Source organism: Bombina bombina, chromosome 3 (assembly GCF_027579735.1).
Source record: "Bombina bombina isolate aBomBom1 chromosome 3, aBomBom1.pri, whole genome shotgun sequence".
In the NCBI taxonomy this organism is placed as follows: Eukaryota; Metazoa; Chordata; class Amphibia; order Anura; family Bombinatoridae; genus Bombina; species Bombina bombina.
The window spans coordinates 1,231,742,684-1,231,769,709 of NC_069501.1; the positions used below are offsets into that span (position 1 = coordinate 1,231,742,684).

A 27,026-nucleotide genomic window follows, 5' to 3' on the forward strand; every position below is an offset into this window, starting at 1 on the left:
CCTCACACATGCATCTGCATGTCATGCTTCTCAAAAACAAGTGCGCAATAGAGGCGCGAAAATGAGACTCTGCCTATGATTAGGGAAAGCCCCTAGAGAATAAGGTGTCCAATACAGTGCCTGCCGGTTATTTTACATAATTCCCAAGATTAAAATAATTCCTCAAGGCTATGGAGTATAAAATATGTTTATATATAAATCGATTTAGCCCAGAAAATGTCTACAGTCTTAAAAAGCCCTTGTGAAGCCCTTTTTTTCTTTCTGTAATAAAAATGGCTTACCGGATCCCATAGGGAAAATGACAGCTTCCAGCATTACATCGTCTTGTTAGAATGTGTCATACCTCAAGCAGCAAAAGTCTGCTCACTGTTCCCCCAACTGAAGTTAATTCCTCTCAACAGTCCTGTGTGGAAACAGCCATCGATTTTAGTAACGGTTGCTAAAATCATTTTCCTCTTACAAACAGAAATCTTCATCTCTTTTCTGTTTCAGAGTAAATAGTACATACCAGCACTATTTTAAAATAACAAACTCTTGATTGAATAATAAAAACTACAGTTAAACACTAAAAAACTCTAAGCCATCTCCGTGGAGATGTTGCCTGTACAACGGCAAAGAGAATGACTGGGGAAGGCGGAGCCTAGGAGGGATCATGTGACCAGCTTTGCTGGGCTCTTTGCCATTTCCTGTTGGGGAAGAGAATATCCCACAAGTAAGGATGACGCCGTGGACCGGACACACCTATGTTGGAGAAATGAAGATTTATCAGCATCAACCTCTGAGACAGAATCCTCTGAACCAGAAGAACCATTATCAGAATCAGAATGATGATGTTCATTTAAAAATTCATCTGAAAAATGAGAAGTTTTAAAAGACTTTTTACGTTTACTAGAAGGAGGAATAACAGACATAGCCTTCTTAATGGATTTAGAAACAAAATCTCTTGTTATCAGGAACACTCTGAGTATTAGATGTTGACGGAACAGCAACAGGTAATGTAACAGTACTAAAGGAAATATTATCTGCATTAACAAGTTTGTCATGACAAACAGTACAAACAACAGCTGGAGGAACAGATACCATAAGTTTACAGCAGATACACTTAGCTTTGGTAGCTCCAGCACCAGGCAGCGATTTTCCAGAAGTATCTTCTGACTCAGCTTCAACGTGGGACATCTTGCAATATGTAATAGAAAAAACAACATATAAAGCAAAATTGATCACATTCCTTAAATGACAGTTTCAGGAATGGGAAAAAATGCCAGTGAACAAGCTTCTAGCAACCAGAAGCAATAAATAATGAGACTTAAATAATGTGGAGACAATAGTGACGCCCATATTTTTTTAGCGACAAAAGTGACGCCCATATTTTTTTAGCGACAAAAATGACGCCCACATTATTTGGCGCCAAAAATGACCCCACATCCGGAACGCCGACACTTTTGGCGCAAAAGAACGTCAAAAATGACGCAACTTCTGTGGACACGTATGACGCCGGAAACAGAAAAAAAAATTTGCGCCAAAAAAGTCCGCGCCAAGAATGACACAATAAAATGAAGCATTTTCAGCCCCCGCGAGCCTAACAGCCCACAGGAAAAAAGTCAAATTTTAAGGTAAGAAAAAAATTGATTTATTCATATGCATTATCCCAAATATGAAACTGACTGTCTGAAATAAGGAATGTTGAACATCCTGAGTCAAGGCAAATAAATGTTTGAATACATATATTTAGAACTTTATAAAAAAGTGCCCAACCATAGCTTAGAGTGTCACAGAAAATAAGACTTACTTACCTAAGGACACTCATCTACATGTTGTAGAAAGCCAAACCAGTACTGAAACGAAAATCAGCAGAGGTAATGGTATATAAATAAGAGTATATCGTCGATCTGAAAAGGGAGGTAAGAGATGAATCTCTACGACCGATAACAGAGAACCTATGAAATAGACCCCGTAGAAGGAGATCATTGAATTCAAATAGGCAATACTCTCCTCACATCCCTCTGACATTCACTGCACGCTGAGAGGAACACCGGGCTCCAACCTGCTGCGGAGCGCATATCAACGTAGAATCTAGCACAAACTTACTTCACCACCTCCATAGGAGGCAAAGTTTGTAAAACTGATTTGTGGGTGTGGTGAGGGGTGTATTTATAGGCATTTTGAGGTTTGGGAAACTTTGCCCCTCCTGGTAGGAATGTATATCCCATACGTCACTAGCTCATGGACTCTTGCTAATTACATGAAAGAAAAGTAATTGTAAAATGTCTTTTGAATTAATTTGTTTCCTTTTCTCTTAATCTAACAAACATGTAGTAATAAAAAATGTGCATTGCTCATATGAACATCTTACATTCAGAGAAAAACAGCTTTGCAGACTGTGAAAAGCTAGGGAACGAGCTTGCAAAAATCTCAGAGACAGACAACAATAAATGCACTGCTGCTTTGCAGCACTACTGCATATTTGATTGTTGTCTTCAAACAGCACTTTGCTCTGGATGCACTGTGTTAAGGAACACTTATACAATGCAGCCAGAGAACAGTTCTGTTAAAAAAGAAGAGCCTAATGTGGAGCAGCACTGAAAAGTTAAAGTGCTAACAGTTCTTGATCTTTCTGCAGACATGCTGCATTTTCTGTGATGACATCTCAGATCACTCTATGTTCTGCCTTGGGGATAACAGATAAGGTCAAACTCACAAGAAGAAAGTTAAAGTGGTGTTGCATTAAAAAAAAGATAAATGAATAGTTGAGACAAACTATTTTCGAAGATTTAATTCTTACACTTTTCTTTTGCACAATTATATTATTCAATATTTATAAATAAAATCCAAAAATGTACCACTTAATGAATAATAATGTACACTTTTTTTGTCACTAAAGTCTTGTTAAATAAAGAGATAATTAAAAAAAACATAATTTATGCTTACCTGATAAATTCCTTTCTTCTGTAGTGTGATCAGTCCACGGGTCATCATTACTTCTGGGATATTACTCCTCCCCAACAGGAAGTGCAAGAGGATTCACCCAGCAGAGTTGCATATAGCCCCTCCCCTCTACGTCACCCCCAGTCATTCGACCAAGGACCAACGAGAAAGGAGGAACCAAGGGTGTAGTGGTGACTGGAGTATAATTTAAAAATAATTACCTGCCTTAAAAAACAGGGCGGGCCGTGGACTGATCACACTACAGAAGAAAGGAATTTATCAGGTAAGCATAAATTATGTTTTCTTCTGTTAAGTGTGATCAGTCCACAGGTCATCATTACTTCTGGGATACCAATACCAAAGCTAAAGTACACGGATGACGGGAGGGATAGGCAGGCTCTTTTATACAGAAGGAACCACTGCCTGAAGAACCTTTCTCCCAAAAATAGCCTCAGAGGAAGCAAATGTGTCAAATTTGTAAAATTTGGAAAAAGTATGAAGCGAAGACCAAGTTGCAGCCTTGCAAATCTGTTCAACAGAGGCCTCATTCTTAAAGGCCCAAGTGGAAGCCACAGCTCTAGTGGAATGAGCTGTAATTCTTTCAGGAGGTTGCTGTCCAGCAGTCTCATAGGCTAAACGTATTATGCTACGAAGCCAAAAAGAGAGAGAGGTAGCAGAAGCTTTTTGACCTCTCCTCTGACCAGAGTAAACGACAAACAGGGAAGACGTCTGTCGAAATTCTTTAGTTGCCTGTAAGTAAAATTTTAGGGCACGAACTACATCCAGATTGTGCAGAAGACGTTCCTTCTTTGAAGAAGGATTTGGACACAAAGATGGAACAACAATCTCTTGATTGATATTCCTGTTAGTGACTACCTTGGGTAAGAACCCAGGTTTAGTACGCAGAACTACCTTATCCGAATGAAAAATCAAATAAGGAGAATCACAATGTAAGGCTGATAATTCAGAGACTCTTCGAGCTGATGAAATAGCCATTAAAAATAGAACTTTCCAAGATAACAACTTTATATCAATGGAATGGAGGGGTTCAAACGGAACGCCCTGTAAAACGCTAAGAACAAGATTTAAACTCCATGGTGGAGCAACAGTCTTAAACACAGGCTTAATCCTCGCTAAAGCCTGACAAAAAGCCTGAACGTCTGGCACTTCTGACAGACGTTTGTGTAACAGAATAGACAGAGCTGAGATCTGTCCCTTTAATGAACTAGCAGATAAACCCTTTTCTAAACCTTCTTGTAGAAAAGACAATATCCTAGGAATCCTAACCTTACTCCAAGAGTAACCTTTGGATTCACACCAATATAGGTATTTACGCCATATTTTATGGTAAATCTTTCTGGTAACAGGCTTCCTGGCCTGTATTAAGGTGTCAATAACTGACTCAGAAAACCCACGTCTTGATAAAATCAAACGTTCAATTTCCAAGCAGTCAGCTTCAGAGAAGTTAGATTTTGATGTTTGAAAGGACCCTGTATCAGGAGGTCCTGTTTCAGAGGTAGAGACCAAGGTGGACAGGATGACATGTCCACCAGGTCTGCATACCAAGTCCTGCGTGGCCATGCAGGTGCTATCAGAATCACTGATGCTCTCTCCTGTTTGATTCTGGCAATCAATCGAGGAAGCATCGGGAAGGGTGGAAACACATAAGCCATCCTGAAGTCCCAAGGTGCCGTCAGGGCATCTATTAGGACTGCTCCTGGATCCATGGATCTGGACCCGTACCGAGGAAGCTTGGCGTTCTGTCGAGACGCCATGAGATCTATCTCTGGCTTGCCCCAACGTCGAAGTATTTGGGCAAAGACCTCCGGATGAAGTTCCCATTCCCCCGGATGAAAAGTCTGACGACTTAAGAAATCCGCCTCCCAATTCTCCACTCCCGGGATGTGGATTGCTGACAGGTGGCAAGAGTGAGACTCTGCCCAGCGAATTATCTTTGATACTTCCATCATTGCTAGGGAGCTCCTTGTCCCTCCCTGATGGTTGATGTAAGCTACAGTCGTGATGTTGTCCGACTGAAACCTGATGAACCCCCGAGTTGTCAACTGGGGCCAAGCCAGGAGGGCATTGAGAACTGCTCTCAATTCCAGAATGTTTATTGGCAGGAGACTCTCCTCCTGACTCCATTGTCCCTGAGCCTTCAGAGAATTCCAGACGGCACCCCAACCTAGAAGGCTGGCGTCTGTTGTTACAATTGTCCAGTCTGGTCTGCTGAATGGCATCCCCCTGGACAGATGTGGCCGAGAAAGCCACCATAGAAGAGAATTTCTGGTCTCTTGATCCAGATTCAGAGAAGGGGACAAGTCTGAGTAATCCCCATTCCACTGACTTAGCATGCACAATTGCAGTGGTCTGAGGTGTAAGCGAGCAAATGGCACTATGTCCATTGCTGCTACCATTAGGCCGATTACCTCCATGTATTGAGCCACCGATGGGTGTTGAATGGAATGAAGGGTGCGGCAAGCACTTTGAAGTCTTGTTAACCTGTCTTCTGTCAGGTAAATCTTCATTTCTACAGAATCTATAAGAGTCCCCAGGAAGGGAACTCTTGTAAGTGGAACGAGTGAACTTTTCTTTTCGTTCACCTTCCATCCATGTGACCTTAGAAATGCCAGTACTAACTCTGTATGAGACTTGGCAGTTTGAAAGCTTGAAGCTTGTATCAGAATGTCGTCTAGGTAAGGAGCTACCGAAATTCCCCGCGGTCTTAGTACCGCCAGAAGAGCACCTAGAACCTTTGTGAAGATTCTTGGAGCTGTAGCCAATCCGAATGGAAGAGCCACAAACTGGTAATGCCTGTCTAGAAAGGCAAACCTTAGATACCGGTAATGATCTTTGTGAATCGGTATGTGAAGGTAAGCGTCCTTTAAGTCCACTGTGGTCATGTACTGACCTTCTTGGATCATGGGTAAAATTGTCCGGATAGTCTCCATTTTGAATGATGGAACTCTTAGGAATTTGATTAGGATCTTTAAATCCAGGATTGGTCTGAAAGTTCCCTCTTTTTTGGGAACCACAAACAGAGTTGAGTAAAACCCTTGTCCCTGTTCCGACCGTGGAACTGGATGGATTACTCCCATTAACAATAGATCTTGTATGCAGCGTAGAAACGCTTCTTTCTTTGTTTGGTTTGTCGACAACCTTGACAGATGAAAACAGAATTTATGTTTACCTGATAAATTACTTTCTCCAACGGTGTGTCCGGTCCACGGCGTCATCCTTACTTGTGGGATATTCTCTTCCCCAACAGGAAATGGCAAAGAGCCCAGCAAAGCTGGTCACATGATCCCTCCTAGGCTCCGCCTACCCCAGTCATTCGACCGACGTTAAGGAGGAATATTTGCATAGGAGAAACCATATGATACCGTGGTGACTGTAGTTAAAGAAAATAAATTATCAGACCTGATTAAAAAACCAGGGCGGGCCGTGGACCGGACACACCGTTGGAGAAAGTAATTTATCAGGTAAACATAAATTCTGTTTTCTCCAACATAGGTGTGTCCGGTCCACGGCGTCATCCTTACTTGTGGGAACCAATACCAAAGCTTTAGGACACGGATGATGGGAGGGAGCAAATCAGGTCACCTAGATGGAAGGCACCACGGCTTGCAAAACCTTTCTCCCAAAAATAGCCTCAGAAGAAGCAAAAGTATCAAACTTGTAAAATTTGGTAAAAGTGTGCAGTGAAGACCAAGTCGCTGCCCTACATATCTGATCAACAGAAGCCTCGTTCTTGAAGGCCCATGTGGAAGCCACAGCCCTAGTGGAATGAGCTGTGATTCTTTCGGGAGGCTGCCGTCCGGCAGTCTCGTAAGCCAATCTGATGATGCTTTTAATCCAAAAAGAGAGAGAGGTAGAAGTTGCTTTTTGACCTCTCCTTTTACCGGAATAAACAACAAACAAGGAAGATGTTTGTCTAAAATCCTTTGTAGCATCTAAATAGAATTTTAGAGCGCGAACAACATCCAAATTGTGCAACAAACGTTCCTTCTTCGAAACTGGTTTCGGACACAGAGAAGGTACGATAATCTCCTGGTTAATGTTTTTGTTAGAAACAACTTTTGGAAGAAAACCAGGTTTAGTACGTAAAACCACCTTATCTGCATGGAACACCAGATAAGGAGGAGAACACTGCAGAGCAGATAATTCTGAAACTCTTCTAGCAGAAGAAATTGCAACCAAAAACAAAACTTTCCAAGATAATAACTTAATATCAACGGAATGTAAGGGTTCAAACGGAACCCCCTGAAGAACTGAAAGAACTAAGTTGAGACTCCAAGGAGGAGTCAAAGGTTTGTAAACAGGCTTGATTCTAACCAGAGCCTGAACAAAGGCTTGAACATCTGGCACAGCTGCCAGCCTTTTGTGAAGTAACACAGACAAGGCAGAAATCTGTCCCTTCAGGGAACTTGCAGATAATCCTTTTTCCAATCCTTCTTGAAGGAAGGATAGAATCTTAGGAATCTTAACCTTGTCCCAAGGGAATCCTTTAGATTCACACCAACAGATATATTTTTTCCAAATTTTGTGGTAAATCTTTCTAGTTACAGGCTTTCTGGCCTGAACAAGAGTATCGATAACAGAATCTGAGAACCCTCGCTTCGATAAGATCAAGCGTTCAATCTCCAAGCAGTCAGCTGGAGTGAGACCAGATTCGGATGTTCGAACGGACCTTGAACAAGAAGGTCTCGTCTCAAAGGTAGCTTCCATGGTGGAGCCGATGACATATTCACCAGATCTGCATACCAAGTCCTGCGTGGCCACGCAGGAGCTATCAAGATCACCAACGCCCTTTCCTGATTGATCCTGGCTACCAGCCTGGGGATGAGAGGAAACGGCGGGAATACATAAGCTAGTTTGAAGGTCCAAGGTGCTACTAGTGCATCCACTAGAGCCGCCTTGGGATCCCTGGATCTGGACCCGTAGCAAGGAACTTTGAAGTTCTGACGAGAGGCCATCAGATCCATGTCTGGAATGCCCCACAGTTGAGTGACTTGGGCAAAGATTTCCGGATGGAGTTCCCACTCCCCCGGATGCAATGTCTGACGACTCAGAAAATCCGCTTCCCAATTTTCCACTCCTGGGATGTGGATAGCAGACAGGTGGCAGGAGTGAGACTCCGCCCATAGAATGATTTTGGTCACTTCTTCCATCGCCAGGGAACTCCTTGTTCCCCCCTGATGGTTGATGTACGCAACAGTTGTCATGTTGTCTGATTGAAACCGTATGAACTTGGCCCTCGCTAGCTGAGGCCAAGCCTTGAGAGCATTGAATATCGCTCTCAGTTCCAGAATATTTATCGGTAGAAGAGATTCTTCCCGAGACCAAAGACCCTGAGCTTTCAGGGATCCCCAGACCGCGCCCCAGCCCATCAGACTGGCGTCGGTCGTGACAATGACCCACTCTGGTCTGCGGAAGGTCATCCCTTGTGACAGGTTGTCCAGGGACAGCCACCAACGGAGTGAGTCTCTGGTCCTCTGATTTACTTGTATCCTCGGAGACAAGTTTGTATAGTCCCCATTCCACTGACTGAGCATGCACAGTTGTAATGGTCTTAGATGAATGCGCGCAAAAGGAACTATGTCCATTGCCGCTACCATCAAACCTATCACTTCCATGCACTGCGCTATGGAAGGAAGAGGAACGGAATGAAGTATCCGACAAGAGTCTAGAAGTTTTGTTTTTCTGGCCTCTGTCAGAAAAATCCTCATTTCTAAGGAGTCTATTATTGTTCCCAAGAAGGGAACCCTTGTTGACGGAGATAGAGAACTCTTTTCCACGTTCACTTTCCATCCGTGAGATCTGAGAAAGGCCAGGACGATGTCCGTGTGAGCCTTTGCTTGAGGAAGGTACGACGCTTGAATCAGAATGTCGTCCAAGTAAGGTACTACAGCAATGCCCCTTGGTCTTAGCACAGCTAGAAGGGACCCTAGTACCTTTGTGAAAATCCTTGGAGCAGTGGCTAATCCGAAAGGAAGCGCCACGAACTGGTAATGCTTGTCCAGGAATGCGAACCTTAGGAACCGATGATGTTCCTTGTGGATAGGAATATGTAGATACGCATCCTTTAAATCCACCGTGGTCATGAATTGACCTTCCTGGATGGAAGGAAGAATTGTTCGAATGGTCTCCATTTTGAACGATGGAACCTTGAGAAACTTGTTTAAGATCTTGAGATCTAAGATTGGTCTGAACGTTCCCTCTTTTTTGGGAACTATGAACAGATTGGAGTAGAACCCCATCCCTTGTTCTCCTAATGGAACAGGATGAATCACTCCCATTTTTAACAGGTCTTCTACACAACGTAAGAATGCCTGTCTTTTTATGTGGTCTGAAGACAACTGAGACCTGTGGAACCTCCCCCTTGGGGGAAGCCCCTTGAATTCCAGAAGATAACCTTGGGAGACTATTTCTAGCGCCCAAGGATCCAGAACATCTCTTGCCCAAGCCTGAGCGAAGAGAGAGAGAGTCTGCCCCCCACCAGATCCGGTCCCGGATCGGGGGCCAACATTTCATGCTGTCTTGGTAGCAGTGGCAGGTTTCTTGGCCTGCTTTCCCTTGTTCCAGCCTTGCATTGGTCTCCAAGCTGGCTTGGCTTGAGAAGTATTACCCTCTTGCTTAGAGGACGTAGCACTTTGGGCTGGTCCGTTTCTACGAAAGGGACGAAAATTAGGTTTATTTTTGGCCTTGAAAGGCCGATCCTGAGGAAGGGCGTGGCCCTTACCCCCAGTGATATCAGAGATAATCTCTTTCAAGTCAGGGCCAAACAACGTTTTCCCCTTGAAAGGAATGTTAAGTAGCTTGTTCTTGGAAGACGCATCAGCTGACCAAGATTTCAACCAAAGCGCTCTGCGCGCCACAATAGCAAACCCAGAATTCTTAGCCGCTAACCTAGCCAATTGCAAAGTGGCGTCTAGGGTGAAAGAATTAGCCAATTTGAGAGCATTGATTCTGTCCATAATCTCCTCATAAGGAGGAGAATCACTATCGACCGCCTTTACCAGCTCATCGAACCAGAAACACGCGGCTGTAGCGACAGGGACAATGCATGAAATTGGTTGAAAAAGGTAACCCTGCTGAACAAACATCTTTTTAAGTAAACCTTCTAATTTTTTATCCATAGGATCTTTGAAAGCACAACTATCTTCTATGGGTATAGTGGTGCGTTTGTTTAAAGTGGAAACCGCTCCCTCGACCTTGGGGACTGTCTGCCATAAGTCCTTTCTGGGGTCGACCATAGGAAACAATTTTTTAAATATGGGGGGAGGGACGAAAGGAATACCGGGCCTTTCCCATTCTTTATTTACAATGTCCGCCACCCGCTTGGGTATAGGAAAAGCTTCTGGGAGCCCCGGGACCTCTAGGAACTTGTCCATTTTACATAGTTTCTCTGGGATGACCAACTTGTCACAATCATCCAGAGTGGATAATACCTCCTTAAGCAGAATGCGGAGATGTTCCAACTTAAATTTAAACGTAATCACATCAGGTTCAGCTTGTTGAGAAATGTTCCCTGAATCAGTAATTTCTCCCTCAGACAAAACCTCCCTGGCCCCATCAGACTGGTTTAGGGGCCCTTCAGAACCATTATTATCAGCGTCGTCATGCTCTTCAGTATCTAAAACAGAGCAGTCGCGCTTACGCTGATAAGTGTGCATTTTGGCTAAAATGTTTTTGACAGAATTATCCATTACAGCCGTTAATTGTTGCATAGTAAGGAGTATTGGCGCGCTAGATGTACTAGGGGCCTCCTGAGTGGGCAAGACTCGTGTAGACGAAGGAGGGAATGATGCAGTACCATGCTTACTCCCCTCACTTGAGGAATCATCTTGGGCATCATTGTCATTGTCACATAAATCACATTTATTTAAATGAGAAGGAACTCTGGCTTCCCCACATTCAGAACACAGTCTATCTGGTAGTTCAGACATGTTAAACAGGCATAAACTTGATAACAAAGTACAAAAAACGTTTTAAAATAAAACCGTTACTGTCACTTTAAATTTTAAACTGAACACACTTTATTACTGCAATTGCGAAAAAATATGAAGGAATTGTTCAAAATTCACCAAAATTTCACCACAGTGTCTTAAAGCCTTAAAAGTATTGCACACCAAATTTGGAAGCTTTAACTCTTAAAATAACGGAACCGGAGCCGTTTTTAACTTTAACCCCTTTACAGTCCCTGGTATCTGCTTTGCTGAGACCCAACCAAGCCCAAAGGGGAATACGATACCAAATGACGCCTTCAGAAAGTCTTTTCTATGTATCAGAGCTCCTCACACATGCGACTGCATGTCATGCCTCTCAAAAACAAGTGCGCAACACCGGCGCGAAAATGAGGCTCTGCCTATGATTTGGGAAAGCCCCTAAGAATAAGGTGTCTAAAACAGAGCCTGCCGATATAATCTTATCAAAATACCCAGATTAAATGATTCCTCAAGGCTAAATATGTGTTAATAATGAATCGATTTAGCCCAGAAAAAGACTACAGTCTTAATAAGCCCTTGTGAAGCCCTTATTTACTATCTTAATAAACATGGCTTACCGGATCCCATAGGGAAAATGACAGCTTCCAGCATTACATCGTCTTGTTAGAATGTGTCATACCTCAAGCAGCAAGAGACTGCTCACTGTTCCCCCAACTGAAGTTAATTCCTCTCAACAGTCCTGTGTGGAACAGCCATGGATTTTAGTAACGGTTGCTAAAATCATTTTCCTCATACAAACAGAAATCTTCATCTCTTTTCTGTTTCTGAGTAAATAGTACATACCAGCACTATTTTAAAATAACAAACTCTTGATTGAATAATAAAAACTACAGTTAAACACTAAAAAACTCTAAGCCATCTCCGTGGAGATGTTGCCTGTACAACGGCAAAGAGAATGACTGGGGTAGGCGGAGCCTAGGAGGGATCATGTGACCAGCTTTGCTGGGCTCTTTGCCATTTCCTGTTGGGGAAGAGAATATCCCACAAGTAAGGATGACGCCGTGGACCGGACACACCTATGTTGGAGAAATCTCTCTCTTGGAGGAGAGTGTTTGAAGTCCAGAAGGTATCCCTGAGATATTATCTCTAGCGTCCAGGGATCCTGGACATCTCTTGCCCAAGCCTGGGCGAAGAGAGAAAGTCTGCCCCCCACTAGATCCGATCCCGGATCGGGGGCCCTCAATTCATGCTGTTTTAGTGGCAGCTGCAGGCTTCCTGGCCTGCTTGCCCTTGTTCCAGGACTGGTTAGGTCTCCAGCCTTGACTGTAGCGAGCACCAGATCCTTCTTGTTTTGGAGTAGTGGAAGATGATGCTGCTCCTGCTTTGAAATTCCGAAAGGAACGAAAATTAGACTGTCTAGCCTTAGGTTTGGCTTTGTCTTGAGGTAGGGCGTGGCCCTTACCTCCTGTAATGTCAGCGATAATTTCTTTCAAACCAGGCCCAAATAAGGTCAGTCCCTTGAAAGGTATATTAAGTAATTTGGACTTAGAAGTTACATCAGCTGACCAGGATTTTAGCCACAGTGCTCTGCGCGCTTGAATGGCGAATCCGGAATTCTTAGCTGTAAGTTTAATTAAATGTACTACGGCTTCCGAAATGAATGAATTAGATAGCTTAAGTACTCTAAGCCTGTCTGAAATGTCGTCCAGCGTAGCTGAACCAAGATTCTCTTCTAGAGACTCAATCCAGAATGCCGCTGCAGCCGTGATCGGCGCAATGCATGCAAGGGGTTGCAATATAAAACCTTGTTGAACAAACATTCTCTTAAGGTAACCCTCTAATTTTTTATCCATTGGATCTGAAAAGGCACAGCTATCCTCTACCGGGATAGTGGTACGTTTAGCTAAAGTAGAAACTGCTCCCTCCACCTTAGGGACCGTTTGCCATAAATCCCGTGTGGTGGTGTCTATTGGAAACATCTTTCTAAATATTGGAGGGGGTGAGAACGGCACACCGGGTCTATCCCACTCCTTAGTAATAATTTCAGTTAGTCTTTTAGGTATAGGAAAAACGTCAGTACTTGTTGGTACAGCAAAATATTTATCCAACCTACACATTTTCTCGGGTATTGCAACTGTGTTACAATCATTCAGGGCCGCTAACACCTCCCCTAGTAAAACACGGAGGTTTTCCAGCTTAAATTTAAAATTTGAAATATCTGAATCCAATCTGTTTGGATCAGAACCGTCAGCCGCAGAATGAAGCTCTCCGTCCTCATGTTCTGCAAGTTGTGACGCAGTATCTGACATGGCCCTAATATTAGCAGCGCACTCTGTTCTCACTCCAGAGTGATCACGCTTGCCCCTTAGTTCTGGTAATTTAGCCAAAACCTCAGTCATAACAGTAGCCATATCTTGTAATGTTATTTGTAATGGCCGCCCAGATGTACTTGGCGTCGCCATATCGCGCACGTCCCGAGCGGGAGATGCAGGTACTGTCACGTGAGGCGAGTTAGTCGGCATAACTCTCCCCTCGTTGTTTGGTGAAATTTGTTCAATTTGTACAGATTGACTTTTATTTAATGTAGCATCAATACAGTTAGTACATAAATTTCTATTGGGCTCCACCTTGGCTTTAGTACAAATAGTACAGGTCTCATCTTCTGAATCAGACATGTTTAACAAACTAGCAAATAAACTTGCAATTTGGAAATACTATACAAGTAAAATACAATGAAAAAAACGAACTGTGCTTGAAAAGCACTGAATATATATAACAGATGAAATCAATCAGCTTTGTAAAACAAAATGCAACTTAGCAAAGGCTTGTACCCAGTAGCAAGAATTAAACTAACCCTGAGGCATAAAAAAGTTAAAGAATAAACGTTTTTTATCACAGTCAACTACAATCTTACAGCTCTGTTAGATTACAAAAGCGCCAAAAAAGGTCCCACCCCCTCACACACAACAGTGAGAGAGATTAAAAACTGTCATAATTAGATCCAGCAACTGCCAAGTGGAAAAATAGTGCCCAAACATTTTATTCACCCAGTACCTCAGAAAATGAAAACGATTTTACATTCCAGCAAAAACGTTTAACATAATTAAGAATTATTAAAAAGCCTGTTGTATTTCTATTAGGCTAAAATCTTATATACACAGTGTAATTCCAGTGAAGTACCATTCCCCAGAATACTAAAATGTAAATTATACATACATGATATAATGTCGGTATGGCAGGATTTTCTCAGCAATTCCATTGTTAGAAAATAAAAACTGCTACATACCTTTTTGCAGAATAAACTGCCCGCTGTCCCCTGATCTGAAGTTTACCTCTCCTCAGATGGCCGAGAAACAGCAATATGATCTTAACAACTCCGGCTAAAATCATAGTAAAAACTCTGGTAGATTCTTCTTCAAACTCTACCAGAGAAGGAATAACACACTCCGGTGCTATTAAAAAATAACAAACTTTTGATTGAAGAAATAAACTAAATAAAATCACCATAGTCCTCTCACACATCCTATCTAGTCGTTGGGTGCAAGAGAATGACTGGGGGTGACGTAGAGGGGAGGGGCTATATGCAACTCTGCTGGGTGAATCCTCTTGCACTTCCTGTTGGGGAGGAGTAATATCCCAGAAGTAATGATGACCCGTGGACTGATCACACTTAACAGAAGAAAAAGAGGAAGTAACACATTTTTGTAAAGCAAATTGCTCGCCCTAATGTTGATTGTAACTACAGAAACAGGCTGTACAGGCAGTCCCCGGGTTACAGAGATCCGACTTAAGTACAACTTGTACTATTAAACGAAGAAAATAGAGCTTTATCGCCAATCCTTCTTTCCAGGATAACCCAAAATACTCAAAATCCAATTGTCACAAGGACAGAAAGTGTTGAGAAATTTTCTCAACAGCGGCACAGATAGCAAAACAAACTTTTCCCTATGCTTTCCAAAACTAAAAAAATGTTTGGCTAGAGTTTCACCTAAAAAAGTGCCTGTTCAAACTTATATACAAATTAAACTTAAGAACAAACCTACAGAACCTATCTTGTTCGTAACCAGGGGACTGGCTGTATTGTAATATGTTTTCAAATAATCTGAAATTATTGTTTGAAAATATTCACTATAATAAATTTATGAAATAGAAATGGATATTTATTTCTGTAGATGCAAGTTAGATTAATAGTATGAATAGTACTTACCATTGGAGTCGCCATTTATGCTCCCTGAGACCATCTCTACGTCATTGGAATTGCTGGATGTGTGTGACCGGCTGTCCAGTGCGGCCAGCGACTGGAGCATGCTTAGTAGACTGTTTGATGTTGGAAATTGGAGGTATTTCTCTGGAACGTATCCTATTAGCCCAGATTTATTTCTAGCCTGTGGAAAAGAAATTTACCATGAGCTGTCTATGTATTTTAAATAACACACACTGGTATTCATCGGACTACTAATAACTAGATGTAATATATAAAAGACAGAATACCTTCACCCAGTCTTCCATGTCTCCATCTTCAATCACTTCCAGCATTTCATGTTCCTCTATAGTGAGCTCATCAGGTTGAGAAGCCTAAAATTAAAACAATGTTCGTTTACATTCATGGGAAAGCGCTTAAGGTAAGCCTGTTACTGTGCTTGATGCCTATAACGTGCAGCCTGCATCATGCCACAAACAGCTTATTTCTGCTGCTTACTTGTCCCTCATATGAAGTCATAGACCGGTGCCCGGATCAAGCACTTCACCTGTGCTCCAATTTTACAAGAAAATTTCACAAGCATAATCACACTTGGTACCAAATAGATGTCTCCAAATCAAAGATGTGTGTAATACCCTTCATTGAGGAAGTGAAGTATACATATACGGAATGCGTCTGACCTGTTCTTTTATGCATATGCTATTATTTTTTTTAATAAAGAAGGTGGTTTTACACACATCTTTGATTTAGAGTTGTCTATTTGGTCCCGAGTGCGAACTATGCTTGTGAAATTTCCTTGTAAAATTAAAACATAGTATACTGTAATATAAGTACTTGACTCAGTTGGGTTGGATGATGCCTTCTTTTATTCTAAGGAACAAAAAACTATTTTACACTATGCTTACCCCTTTGCGCATATATATATATATATATATATATATATATATATATATATTATTTTTTTTCTTTTTCAGAAGAAATGTTATCCAATACACACTGCTCTAGGTCTCCATATCATACATTATCTGGTAACTTCCTTCCACACCAAGTCTCACTCTTTGGCTCTCACACATGCCCAGATAGTGCTGAAGCACAGCACATCAAAGCTGTGTATCCATAATGACACCAACCACAGTTTTTGTATGTGTGTGTGAAGGAAGAAGAGGTATAATAATGGCCTACTCTAGTATAGGGAGTTGTCTATTTCTGACAACATCCTCCACAGTGGGTATGTCAAAAGGGGAATGATTAAAAAGATTTTAAATGAAATAAATAACTAAAGAAATATACAATTGTACATGTTTAATATGTAGCATACATTTATACTTGTCAATGACATGACTACTCTGGGCATCCAAGTTTGTAGCAGATGAAATCTACAATAACAAAGAAAAGACTGCAAAGTTGTATCACTTCAAATTCCGGTAGGCACACTAAGTAAAGGTGTCCCTAGGCAGGTTCTTACTTTGCAGAATGAGTTTGACTTCTATCAAGACACTATATAACTAATGACTATGCAAATCTAAAAACCTCCTTACCCATTCCTTTGTACGTTCAAGCTCTTTGCCAGAGGGATCCTTCTCTCAATTTTAAGTTGTCCTTTCAGACTTGTAAGTTAAATATCTCACAGAAGTTGCCGTAGTTAAGTGATCACTTCCCTTGGTTCATTTATTGTGATCAACAGTGTTACTAAATACATGGAGGTACTAAGGAAATCCCAGGTTTATATTGCTAGGAAAGGACGGCCATAAACATTAGGTCCACTCAGCATTGATTTTATCATTCCCCAGCAGTGTCATTTGAAGTGCAAAGAGTGTTAAAGGGACATTGTACACTAGATTTTTCTTTACATAAATGTTTTGTAGATTATCCATTTATATAGCTCATACAGGTTTTTTTTTTCCGTAAAAATGTATAGTTTTGCTAGTAGAGTCTTATACATGCAGTTTTATGAAGATTGGTGTATACTGCCCCTTTAACAGCAAACACTTTATGTATGTGTTTGCTGCATGCATCATTGATGTGGTGTGTATACTACTGCAGGACTGGGTCCAGAGGAAAAAGAAAACCCATAGTACATTTTACATTATTCATACAACCAACATAACACACCTGCACCATTAGTAATCAGTGGAAACAGCCTACCATGTGTAGAATGCAGTAAGTTCATTATATCCAGACCTACACAGACTCAAAGAAAACCTCACCAAAGTCACTCATTTCCTTGTTGTCCCCTCAAAAGCTAAACTCACCAAAAAGCAAACACAATCCTAAAACCATTGGACAACTGCAAAAATAATAAAAAATAAAAGGCTTAAAATACTGTTTTATTTTGCCAGAGTTTGATATTTATTTTACTTTTAGCAGTTTCACTTTACAACCTGTATTTTGTCAGCTGCATCTACCACTGAATTAACTTTACTAAATCAAAATCTTTAAAATTTGTTTCTTATTTCCTTCTTTGTCAGATTTTAATATTAAAAGGCGCTCTGTAAAACGCATTTAGAGTGTGAGATGTAGATTTACATATTTTATATATGTGAGAGCCTTTCAAAAGTCACAATTCCTAAAAGGACCACTCAATGTAATAGAATTAGATAATTAACAAGGGCATAATAAAGAGACAATGATTTATCACCTGCTTTGAATTTCAAATAAGCAGTAGATTTTTTTTCAGACATGTTTTTCTCTCATTTTTCGGCGCCCTGTATCATGTGACAGATATCAGCCAATCACAGACTAGTATACGTATAACATGGGAGCTTGTGCACATTCTCAGTAGGATCTTGTTCCCCAAAAAGGTGCCTACAAAAAGACACTGCAAAATTTGATAATGGAAGTAAAATTAGAAAGTGTCTTCAAACTGCTGCTCTTTCTGAATCATAAACGTTTATTTTGACTTAAGTGTCCCTTTAAGCTACCATTTAGTCAACTTATTCCACGTCATTACATCAAGAAGAGGGGGCAAACTCTTGTTGTTTACACCTAAACTAGAACACCAAGCTTACAAACAATTAGTTCACTGCATTGGTTCCATTAGCAAAATTCAAAGCTTTTAAGATGTAGACATTCATTTGCTATTTAGTGTATTTTTGACCTCAGAGTGATTGTTTTGATTAGATTTTATGTACTAGATATTATTGTCTTAATAAAGTGAAAAAACGTGGGCTTTTTTAGTAGGCGCATACCTTAAAGCTATTGTAGCTCCAATTATGTGAATACCATTTCTTGAATCGCCTATTGGAATTTAGTTTAAAAACAGTACCACACTATGGGACTTTTTTTTTGTTCATTTGGGGGCATTTCCTGACATCTAGGAACAAGGATGTTTACTAATTGTATTCTGCAATATCCTTTTTTTTTGTTATTTGTCTATTGATGAAAAGCAAAAAAAGATAAGTTGTGAATAATAGAAGTAGAAATAGTGGTTTAGACAGAATTTAATTAAAAAAATCTATATAGGTGTTGTGTATTATATTTTATATTTTGTGTATTATATTGTATATTTTGAAGATTCTTTTAAAAACTGTGCTTTTACATCATCGGAAAGAGTAGCTGAGAACAAAAAGTAGCTAACGTTTCAATAAATATGCATAAATGCTCATGAGTTACTAGGTGAAATGCGTTGTACAACAACAAAATAAACCTTTTTTGAAATGCGTTTACTACAATCCAAGTAGAAAGTTATCTAATAAACTGGTATGATGACATAACTACAAAATACACCAACCTTATAAGAGTATATAACTTTGCAGGTCAATGGATAGTTTCTTAAAGTGCCAGATGGACTTGAGCTGCTGTCATCAAATGCATCCATGCTGTCCTCAAGATCCTCTCCCTCCTCCCTATCGACATCTGTGCTTCCCTATGAAAGATTAAAGAACAAGGCTGGAGTTAGAAAGGTACACCTTCCATTTCCTTCCATAAGGCAGGGAGAGTCCACAACTTTATTACTTACTGTTTGGACATACAACACCTGGCCACTAGGAGGAGGCAAAGAAACCCAAGCCAAAGACTTAAATATCCCTTCCACTTCCCCTATCCCCCACTCATTCTTTGCCTTTTGTCACTATAGGAGGTGTCAGAGAAGTGTCAGAAGATTTGGATAGTCCTGTATGGGTATGTTCCCTTCAAGAAAGGACTGGAGTTTTAAGTAAACATGTCAACCTCTCATTCAGAGTATTGATGAAAGTTAGAGATTGGAGATGCAGGGAAAGTTTTTCAGCAAACCCATCCAGACTGTCACTAACAGCTCCTGAGCAATCAGTGTTGACGAGTTTCACTGCTTACTGCTACACACTCAAGCCCATGTCAGAAGCGCTGCTGCAAAACTGTCACACTTTAGAGGCTGTGCCTGTTCCACAGCATGGATCCTGTAGTGTAAGGCCATTTTTTATATATACATTTTAAAACGCTATACAGGGTCACAGTGTGGCTCCTTTACACCTCAATAGGATCAAGGGCTAATATCTCCTTCAGGGAGATTATTTTAACAGTTTGGGGATTTATATCTGCTTAATGACAGAGTTTTTCAAGGTTCATGGGCTGTGTGTTTTTGACTTGGAACAAACAGGTTCCACTTTCGTTTTTGAAGTGTTGCGCAGCTCATGACAGCTTGGCGCCCTTTTTCATAGCAGGGGAAGTCCTGTCTTACGTACCACGTGACGGGGTGAGGTCTCTTTCTTTTCCTAAGATCCTGCTGCAGACATCACTCCTGAGGAGAGCGTTTTCAAAGTTAGCTGTCTGGGTCTAGGTGGCGGTGAGTGCCCGAGCCATTTGGGGTATAAAGGTGCCGTTTTTTAAATAAAAGTGTTTCTTATTGATTGTCCTTCTGTGGGTATATACAAAGCTATGGAGGACTCTGATACTACATTAGAAGGTTCCGCTCCTTCTGTACTAATTAATAATTCCTGTTATATATTGTGAGGAGGCTGTGGTTTGCCCGCCTGCTCAATTTTGTTCCATTTGCCAAAACACTGTTCTAAAGTCTAAGAAGGGAGACAAGCCTGCTAATAGTCATAGTGCTATTAGCCCTTCTGAGCCGTCTACTTCTCAGGAATCTGGGTCCTGAGAAATTACTACCCTTTCTACATTACCCGCTCCACATGCAGTTTCCCGCTGCTCAACTAATCCTCTATCTGGAGGGGGCTTTTTTCCAGCGGACTTTATCACGCAGTTACAATCGGCGATGTCTGGGGCCCTGAGTGCCTTACCTCACTCTAACAAACGCAAGAGAAAGGTTAAACATAGTTCTCCTGACCTAGAGTCTTCTAAATATTTGTCGAATTTAGCTACTATATCCCAGCTATCCGAGGATGAGTTAACCTATGTAGCCTCAGAGGGTGAACTTTCTGAGTCTGAGACTTCAGTTACTAAACCTCCTTCAGCGGAGGAACCCTCCTTTAGATTTAAAATTGAGCATCTGCGTTTTTATTAAAGGTGGTTCTGTCTACTCTAGAGGTTCCAGAGGATACCCCTAAAGAGATCCCTACATTAGACAGGGTTTACAAAGATAGGAAGGTCCCTCTGACTTTTCCTGTGCCAGTTAAGATGGCGAACATTATTAGTAACAAATGGGAAAGAGTAGGAACTTGTTTTCCCCCCTCATCTACTTTAAAAAAAAATATTAACAGTCCCGGACTCTCAATTAGATTTGTGAAGCTCCATCCCGAAGGTGGATGGCGCTATCTCCACGCTGGCTGAACAAACTACTATCCCTCTGGAGGATAGTTCTTCTTTTAGAGAGCCTATGGATAAAAAAATTTAAACTTTTCTGAAGATGTTTCAACATACGGGGGTTTTATTTCAACCGGCAGAAGCTGTAGACACGGTTGCTGGAGCTGTGGTGTCGGAAAACGCTTGGTTCCAGGATGTACAAGAACCTTGGGACCTGTAGGTTGTATCTCAAGGATACAGGATAGTATTTAAGTCTCATTCGCCCAGGGGCAGATTCCTACTCTCCAGTCTTTCGACAAGACCAGAAAAGAGGGCTGCCTTCTTAGGTTGCATACAGGATCTCTCCTCTCTAGGAGTAATTGTCCCAGTACCTACAGCAGAAAAAGGTTTGGGGTTTTATTAAACCTTTTCATGGTTCTAAAGGAGGAGGGAACGTTTCATCCAATTCTGGACCTAAAGTGCCTAAACAAGTTTCTGAGCGCTCCCTCTTTCATGATGGAGACAATACGGTTGATCCTTCCTCTGGTTCAGGAAGGACAGTTTATGACCACAATAAACCTGAAGGATGCATACCTTCACGTTCCGATTCACAGGGAACATTTTCAGTTCCTGAGGTTTGCTTTTCTGGACCAGCACTTCCAGTTCATAGCTCTTCAGTTTGGCCTAGCTACTGCTCCAATGATATTTACAAAGGTTCTAGGGGCTCTTCTAGCCATTACCAAAACTCAAGGTATTGCAGTAGCACCTTACCTGGACGATATCTTGGTACAGGCACCATCTTTTCATCTAGCGGAAGAACATTCATAGTCCCTTCTCAGTCTTCTTCGATCATATGGATGGAGGATAAACTTGGAAAAGAGTTCTCTTACTCCAAGTACAAGGGTGAATTTCCTGGGATCTATAATAGACTCCATATCCATGAGAATATTCCTCACAGATCAGAGACGTTGCAAGCTAACTTGCATGTCTTGCCCTCCAGGCCTCCTCGAGACCCTTAGTGGCTCAGTGTATGGAGGTAATCTGACTCATGGTGTCCTGCATGGACATCATTGCTTTTGCCAGATTTCATCTCAGACCCTTAAGACTATGCATGTTGAGACAATGGAACGGCGACCATTCAGATCCGTCTCAACAGATTGTACTGGACAGCTTGTCGAGAGACTCGCTCTCCTGGTGGCTCTGTCCAGATCATCTGCCCCAAGGGAGCCATTTAGGGTGCCAAGAAGGCACAAGGTCTGTGGACTCAGGAGTCCTCCTCCCTTCCGATTAATATTTTGGAACTCCGGGCTATCTTCAATGCCTTGAAGGCTTGGCCCCTTTTGGGTTCGTTCCAGTTTATCAGATTCCAAATCAGACAATATAACATTGGTTGCCTATATCAACCACCAAGGGGGAACGAGAAGTTCCTTGGCGATGAGAGAAGTATCTCAGATACTAGAGTGGGTGGAGACTCACAAATGTACGTTGTCAGCGATCCACATTCCGGGTGTGGACAACTGGTCGAGGGATCCTCAGTCGGTACTGATAGATGCCCTATCAGTACCATGGAGTTTTTTTCCTCCATTATCGCTTCTCCCTCATGTGGTGGCTCGCATGAAGCAGGAGCGAGCATCTCTTATTCTGATTGCTCCGTTGTGGCCGTGAAGGACATGGTTTGCGGATCTGGTGGGGATGTCATCTCCATAGTGTAGGTTACCTTGTCGCAAAGATCTGCTAAACCAGGGTCCTTTCGTTCATCAAAATCTAGATTCTCTGAGGCTGACTGCATGGAGATTGAACGCTTAGTCTTAGACAAGAGAGGGTTTTCCCGAGAATGTTATCAACACTCTGGTTCAAGCTTGTAAGCCAGTTATTCGTCATATATACCATAAAGTGTGGAGGACGTACTAGTGCCGGGTGTGTAGAGAGTGGCTTTTCCTGGCATAAGTGCAAGAATTTTATCTTTTCTCCAGGATGGACTGGAGAAGGGCCTATCTGCTAGTTCCCTGAAGGGACTGATATCGGCCCAGCCGGTGTTATTGCACAAAAGATTGGCTGAGCTTACGGATCTGTAGTCCTTTAAGGCTCTGGCTAGGATCAGGCCCGTGTTTAGATTTGGGGCTCCGCCTTGGAGCCTCAATCTTGTTCTTAGTGTTTTGCAGCAGGCTCCGTTTGAGCCTATGCATACTGTTGACATTAAATTGTTATCTTGCAAGGTTCTTTTTTTGTTGGCTATTGCACCTGCACGCAGAGTTTCTGAGATTTTTGCTTTGCAATGTGATTCCCCTAATCTGTTTTTTCATGCTGATAAGGCGGTTTTACGCACTAAACTAGGGATCCTCCCTAAGGTAGTTTTGAATCGTAACATTAATTAAGAAATTGTTCCTTCCTTGTGTCCAAATCCTTCTCCAGCGAAAGAACGTTTGCTTCACAATCTAGATGTGGTTCTATCTTCAGGCTACTAAGGAATTCAGACAATCTTCCTCTTTGTTTGTCATCTATTCGGGAAAGAGTAAGGGGCAGAAGGCTACTACAACTTCTCTATCCTTCTGGTTGAGGAGTGTCAATCGCTTAGCTTATGAGACAGCTAAACGATAGCCTCCTGAGAGTATAACGGCTCATTCCACTAGAGCAGTGGCTTCCTCTTGGTCTTTTAAGAACAAAGCCTCAATGGATCAGATTTGTAAGGCAGCTACCTGGTCTTCCTTACACACCTCCTTCTAAATTTTACAGATTTTTAGTGTTTGCTTCGGCGGAAGCAGCTTTCGGGAGAAAAGTTTTGCAGGCTGTGGTGCCCTCAGAATAGGGTCCACATATTTTTTCTGTTCCCTCCCGTTATTCATTCAGTGTCCTCTGGAGCTTGGGTATAGTTTTCCCAACAGTAACGAATGAAGTTGTGGACTTACCAGATAAATTCCTTTCATTCCTGGCAGGGGAAGTCCATGACCCCGCCCGTAATTTATATTTTTGATGAGCGGTTCCCTTTTTATATTTTTTCTTCTGACACCTTTTATACCCTGATGTTTCTCCTACTTTTCCTTGTTCCCTCGGCAGAATGACTGGGGGATAGGGGAAGTGGGAAGGATATTTAAGCCTTTTGCTGGGGTTTCTTTGCCTCCTCCTGGTGGCCAGGTGTTGTATTTCCCAACAGTAAGGAATGAAGTCGTGGACTCTCCCTGTCAGGAAGGAAAGGAATTTATCTGGTAAGCATAAATTATGTTTTTTTACTGAACACCTGCTCCTTTGTTGTTACCATATTAGATAAAGGATACATTTTTTTTCATAAAGGGACAGTCTAGTCAAACTTAAACTTTCATGATTCCGATAGGGCATGTCATTTTAAACAACTTTCCAATTTACTTTTATAATCAAATTTACTTTGTTCTCTTAGTATTCTTAATTGAAAGCTAAACCTAGGTAGGCTCATATGCTAATTTCTAAGCCCTTGAAAGTCTTATCTGAATGCATTTGACAGTTTTTCACAGCTAGAGGGCATTAGTTTATGTGTGCCATATAGATAACATTGTGCCCACGTCTGTGGACTTACTTATGAGAGGGCACTGATAGGCTAAACTGGAAGACTATCAAAAAAACTGAAATAAGGAGGCAGTCTGCAGAGGCTTTGATAAAAGGTAATCACCACTTAACGACGAAGGACGTGCCAGGCACGTCATACAAAAACCGGTCGTTAATGACCAGGGATGTGCCTGGCGCGTTCTCTGGGGTTTCAAGCGGTGCAAGCAATCGTGATCGCTTCCAGGGTATTGCAGTGATGCCTCGATATTAAGGCATTCTGCAATACCCTTTTTTTTAGGCACTGAAGCAGAGAGAGCCACTCTGTGGCCCTCTCTGCATCGGCCAGCAATGGTTCTGATCGTTGGTGGGTGGGAGCCGTAGCAGGGAGGCGGGTGGGAGCTGTAGCCGACATCCAGTTTCCTTTAGTTCGTGCGAGATGACTAAACTGGGTACTGGATACCTGTTTCACAAAAACTAAGAGCAGTATTGCACTATAACACTATAACTGGTGCTTTTTGCAGCAAAGGTCCTCTACTAAGCATGGGCAAAAAACTAAATGGAGGTAGTGCAGGTGTCTCCTAGCAAACACTTAGAAAAGGGAAGCTTCTCTTTTGCCCTCCTGTAGAGACCACAGACCCCTTGTTTAACATTATAAACAATAAATGTTTTTTATTAAAGTGATGGTAAAACCAAGCATTTAAAAAAAAAAAAAATAATAATAATAATAATAACAGAACACTGTTAGATGACTAGCACTGCTAATGGTTCAGAGGTGGAGATGTCACCTCACTGGTAGAGAGCGCTGTGCCATGGGCGGCCGGAGGTGCTGAGTTTACCACGGTGCCTCGGCACAGAAGGGCGAGTTCAGCACCATTTTTTTTTTTTTTTTAACTAACTTATCATTGAAAGTCTAGTTTATTTTAGTGATGGTAAATCCTAGCATTTTTTTAACCACTCAGAATTACCATCACTTTAACTATAACCCACTGCTTAGTGTTTTTTGTTACAACAATTAAACAGTCTTTTATAGACACATTTATTTGACTCCTTTGTTAGGATACGAATACGGAAGAGCACAGATCAGTGTTTTGAGCTTTCACAAGAATAAATCCAGTTCCGAAAAGAGCCGAATGCCATGAGTGGCCACCTTCTTCCGCATTCCGTCATTCCATGCTGAAGGTTCTGAATGCACAGGTCTACTGTTTTATATCCCTTTAAGTATATTTATATATAAACATGCAGTGATATGATGATATAGAAACCACAACACATTCAAATGTGCAGAGATTGCAGGGAGAGTTGATCTCATTGTTCTATCAAACTCTAGACACCCAAAGGCTTCCTTATCTAATTTCTGTCTGTATACACAAAGCAACTGAAAATGAACAAAGTAGTATCTTCTCTCTCCCACCCCCACTGGCAGTGTTCTCTCTTCTGGTGGGTCTTGTTTACACAGATATTATGTACCCATTATTGCAGTTATAAAAAATGTCAGTATAGGTAGTGGTTTCAGCCAGCAAAAGCAGTTTTTTTAACTAACAAAATAAGATAAATGAGCTATTTGTCAACAATTTAATACACTGCAGCAAGTAAATGGTTCATTGGGAACAAATTAAAGGGAAGAACATTCTACAGTATGCTGTCTCTTAAACGAAGATTAAATACAATATTGCATGATTATGCCACATCATTATTAAATGGCAATTCAGACCTCAGGAGTTCCGTCTGACATTACTAAGCACCTGCACTATATGTCTATTTTCAAAGGTTAAATTCATTCATCAGTAGATCTGTAATATTACCTCTTGCTGTACAGGGAAAAAAAGTAATAGAAATGGATAAAAGCCTTTCTATCTTTATGAAACCATTTGCAGGATAATGAGACAAGATGAATAATTCTGTGCCGCATCTTCATATAAGGGGGTGTGCTCAGAACAGTTAATGAGTCATCTGCAATTCTCAGCCAACATCTACAACATGCAACTTAATGTTAGGCTGAATTTAATGCTTCACGAGTTACTATGTTGCATGTCAAGTGGCAATGAAATGACACTTACATGCTTAATTCTACATAATAAAACAACTTTGCAATAGAATGTCATTTATTTTGTGTTCTTTCCTGTAAATGCTGCTAATCCAGATTCCTTAAATCCCCACACAAAGGGTTAACGGTTAACCACATAGTTCTGTCCAAGCAACAGTACAATAACGAAGTAGAATTTTAGAGCATATACTCTAATTGTTATTGTTTAAAAAGATAGATAATGCCTTTATTACCCATTCCGCAGTTTTGCATAACCAACACGGTTATATTAATATACTTTTTACCTCTGTGATTACCTTGTATCTAAGTATCTGCAGACTGCCCCCCTTTTTCAGTTATTTTGATTGCATTTTAGCCAATCAGTGCTGACTCATAAGTAACACCAAGGCCGTGAGCACATTATTTAGTATGGCACACATGAACGTACGCCCTCTAGCTGTGAAAAACTGTCAAATGCATTTAGATAAGAATACCAAGAGAACAAAGCAAATTTGATGATAAAAGTAAATTTGAAAGTTGTTTAAAATTACATGCTCATGAAAGTTTAATTTTGACTAGACTGTCCCTTTAATGTGTGAGCAATGACAACTGTAAAAATGCTTATACAACAGATCCGCTAGACAAGAGTTATGGTGATACATCTGGACACATACATTAGGAATAAGTAATCCGATCTTAAAGGGACATTCAACTCTAAAAGAATATCCCCATAAAATGCTTTACTATATATAGACAA

General features: G+C 41.3%; 1 protein-coding gene across 4 annotated transcripts in view; it reads right to left on the reverse strand.

Annotated features, from left to right (window-relative positions):
• The window catches only part of FCHSD2 (FCH and double SH3 domains 2), an 816,168-nt gene that overhangs the window by 77,993 nt on the left and 711,149 nt on the right, over positions 1 to 27,026 (reverse strand). For all 4 annotated transcript variants that reach the window (XM_053708714.1, XM_053708715.1, XM_053708716.1 and 1 more), the window contains 3 exons: positions 18,806 to 18,940; positions 15,366 to 15,449; positions 15,082 to 15,259 (listed from right to left, as the gene is read on the reverse strand). In XM_053708714.1, coding sequence (XP_053564689.1) covers positions 15,082 to 15,259; positions 15,366 to 15,449; positions 18,806 to 18,940 — 397 coding nt within the window. The remainder of the gene's footprint in view (positions 1 to 15,081; positions 15,260 to 15,365; positions 15,450 to 18,805; positions 18,941 to 27,026) is intronic.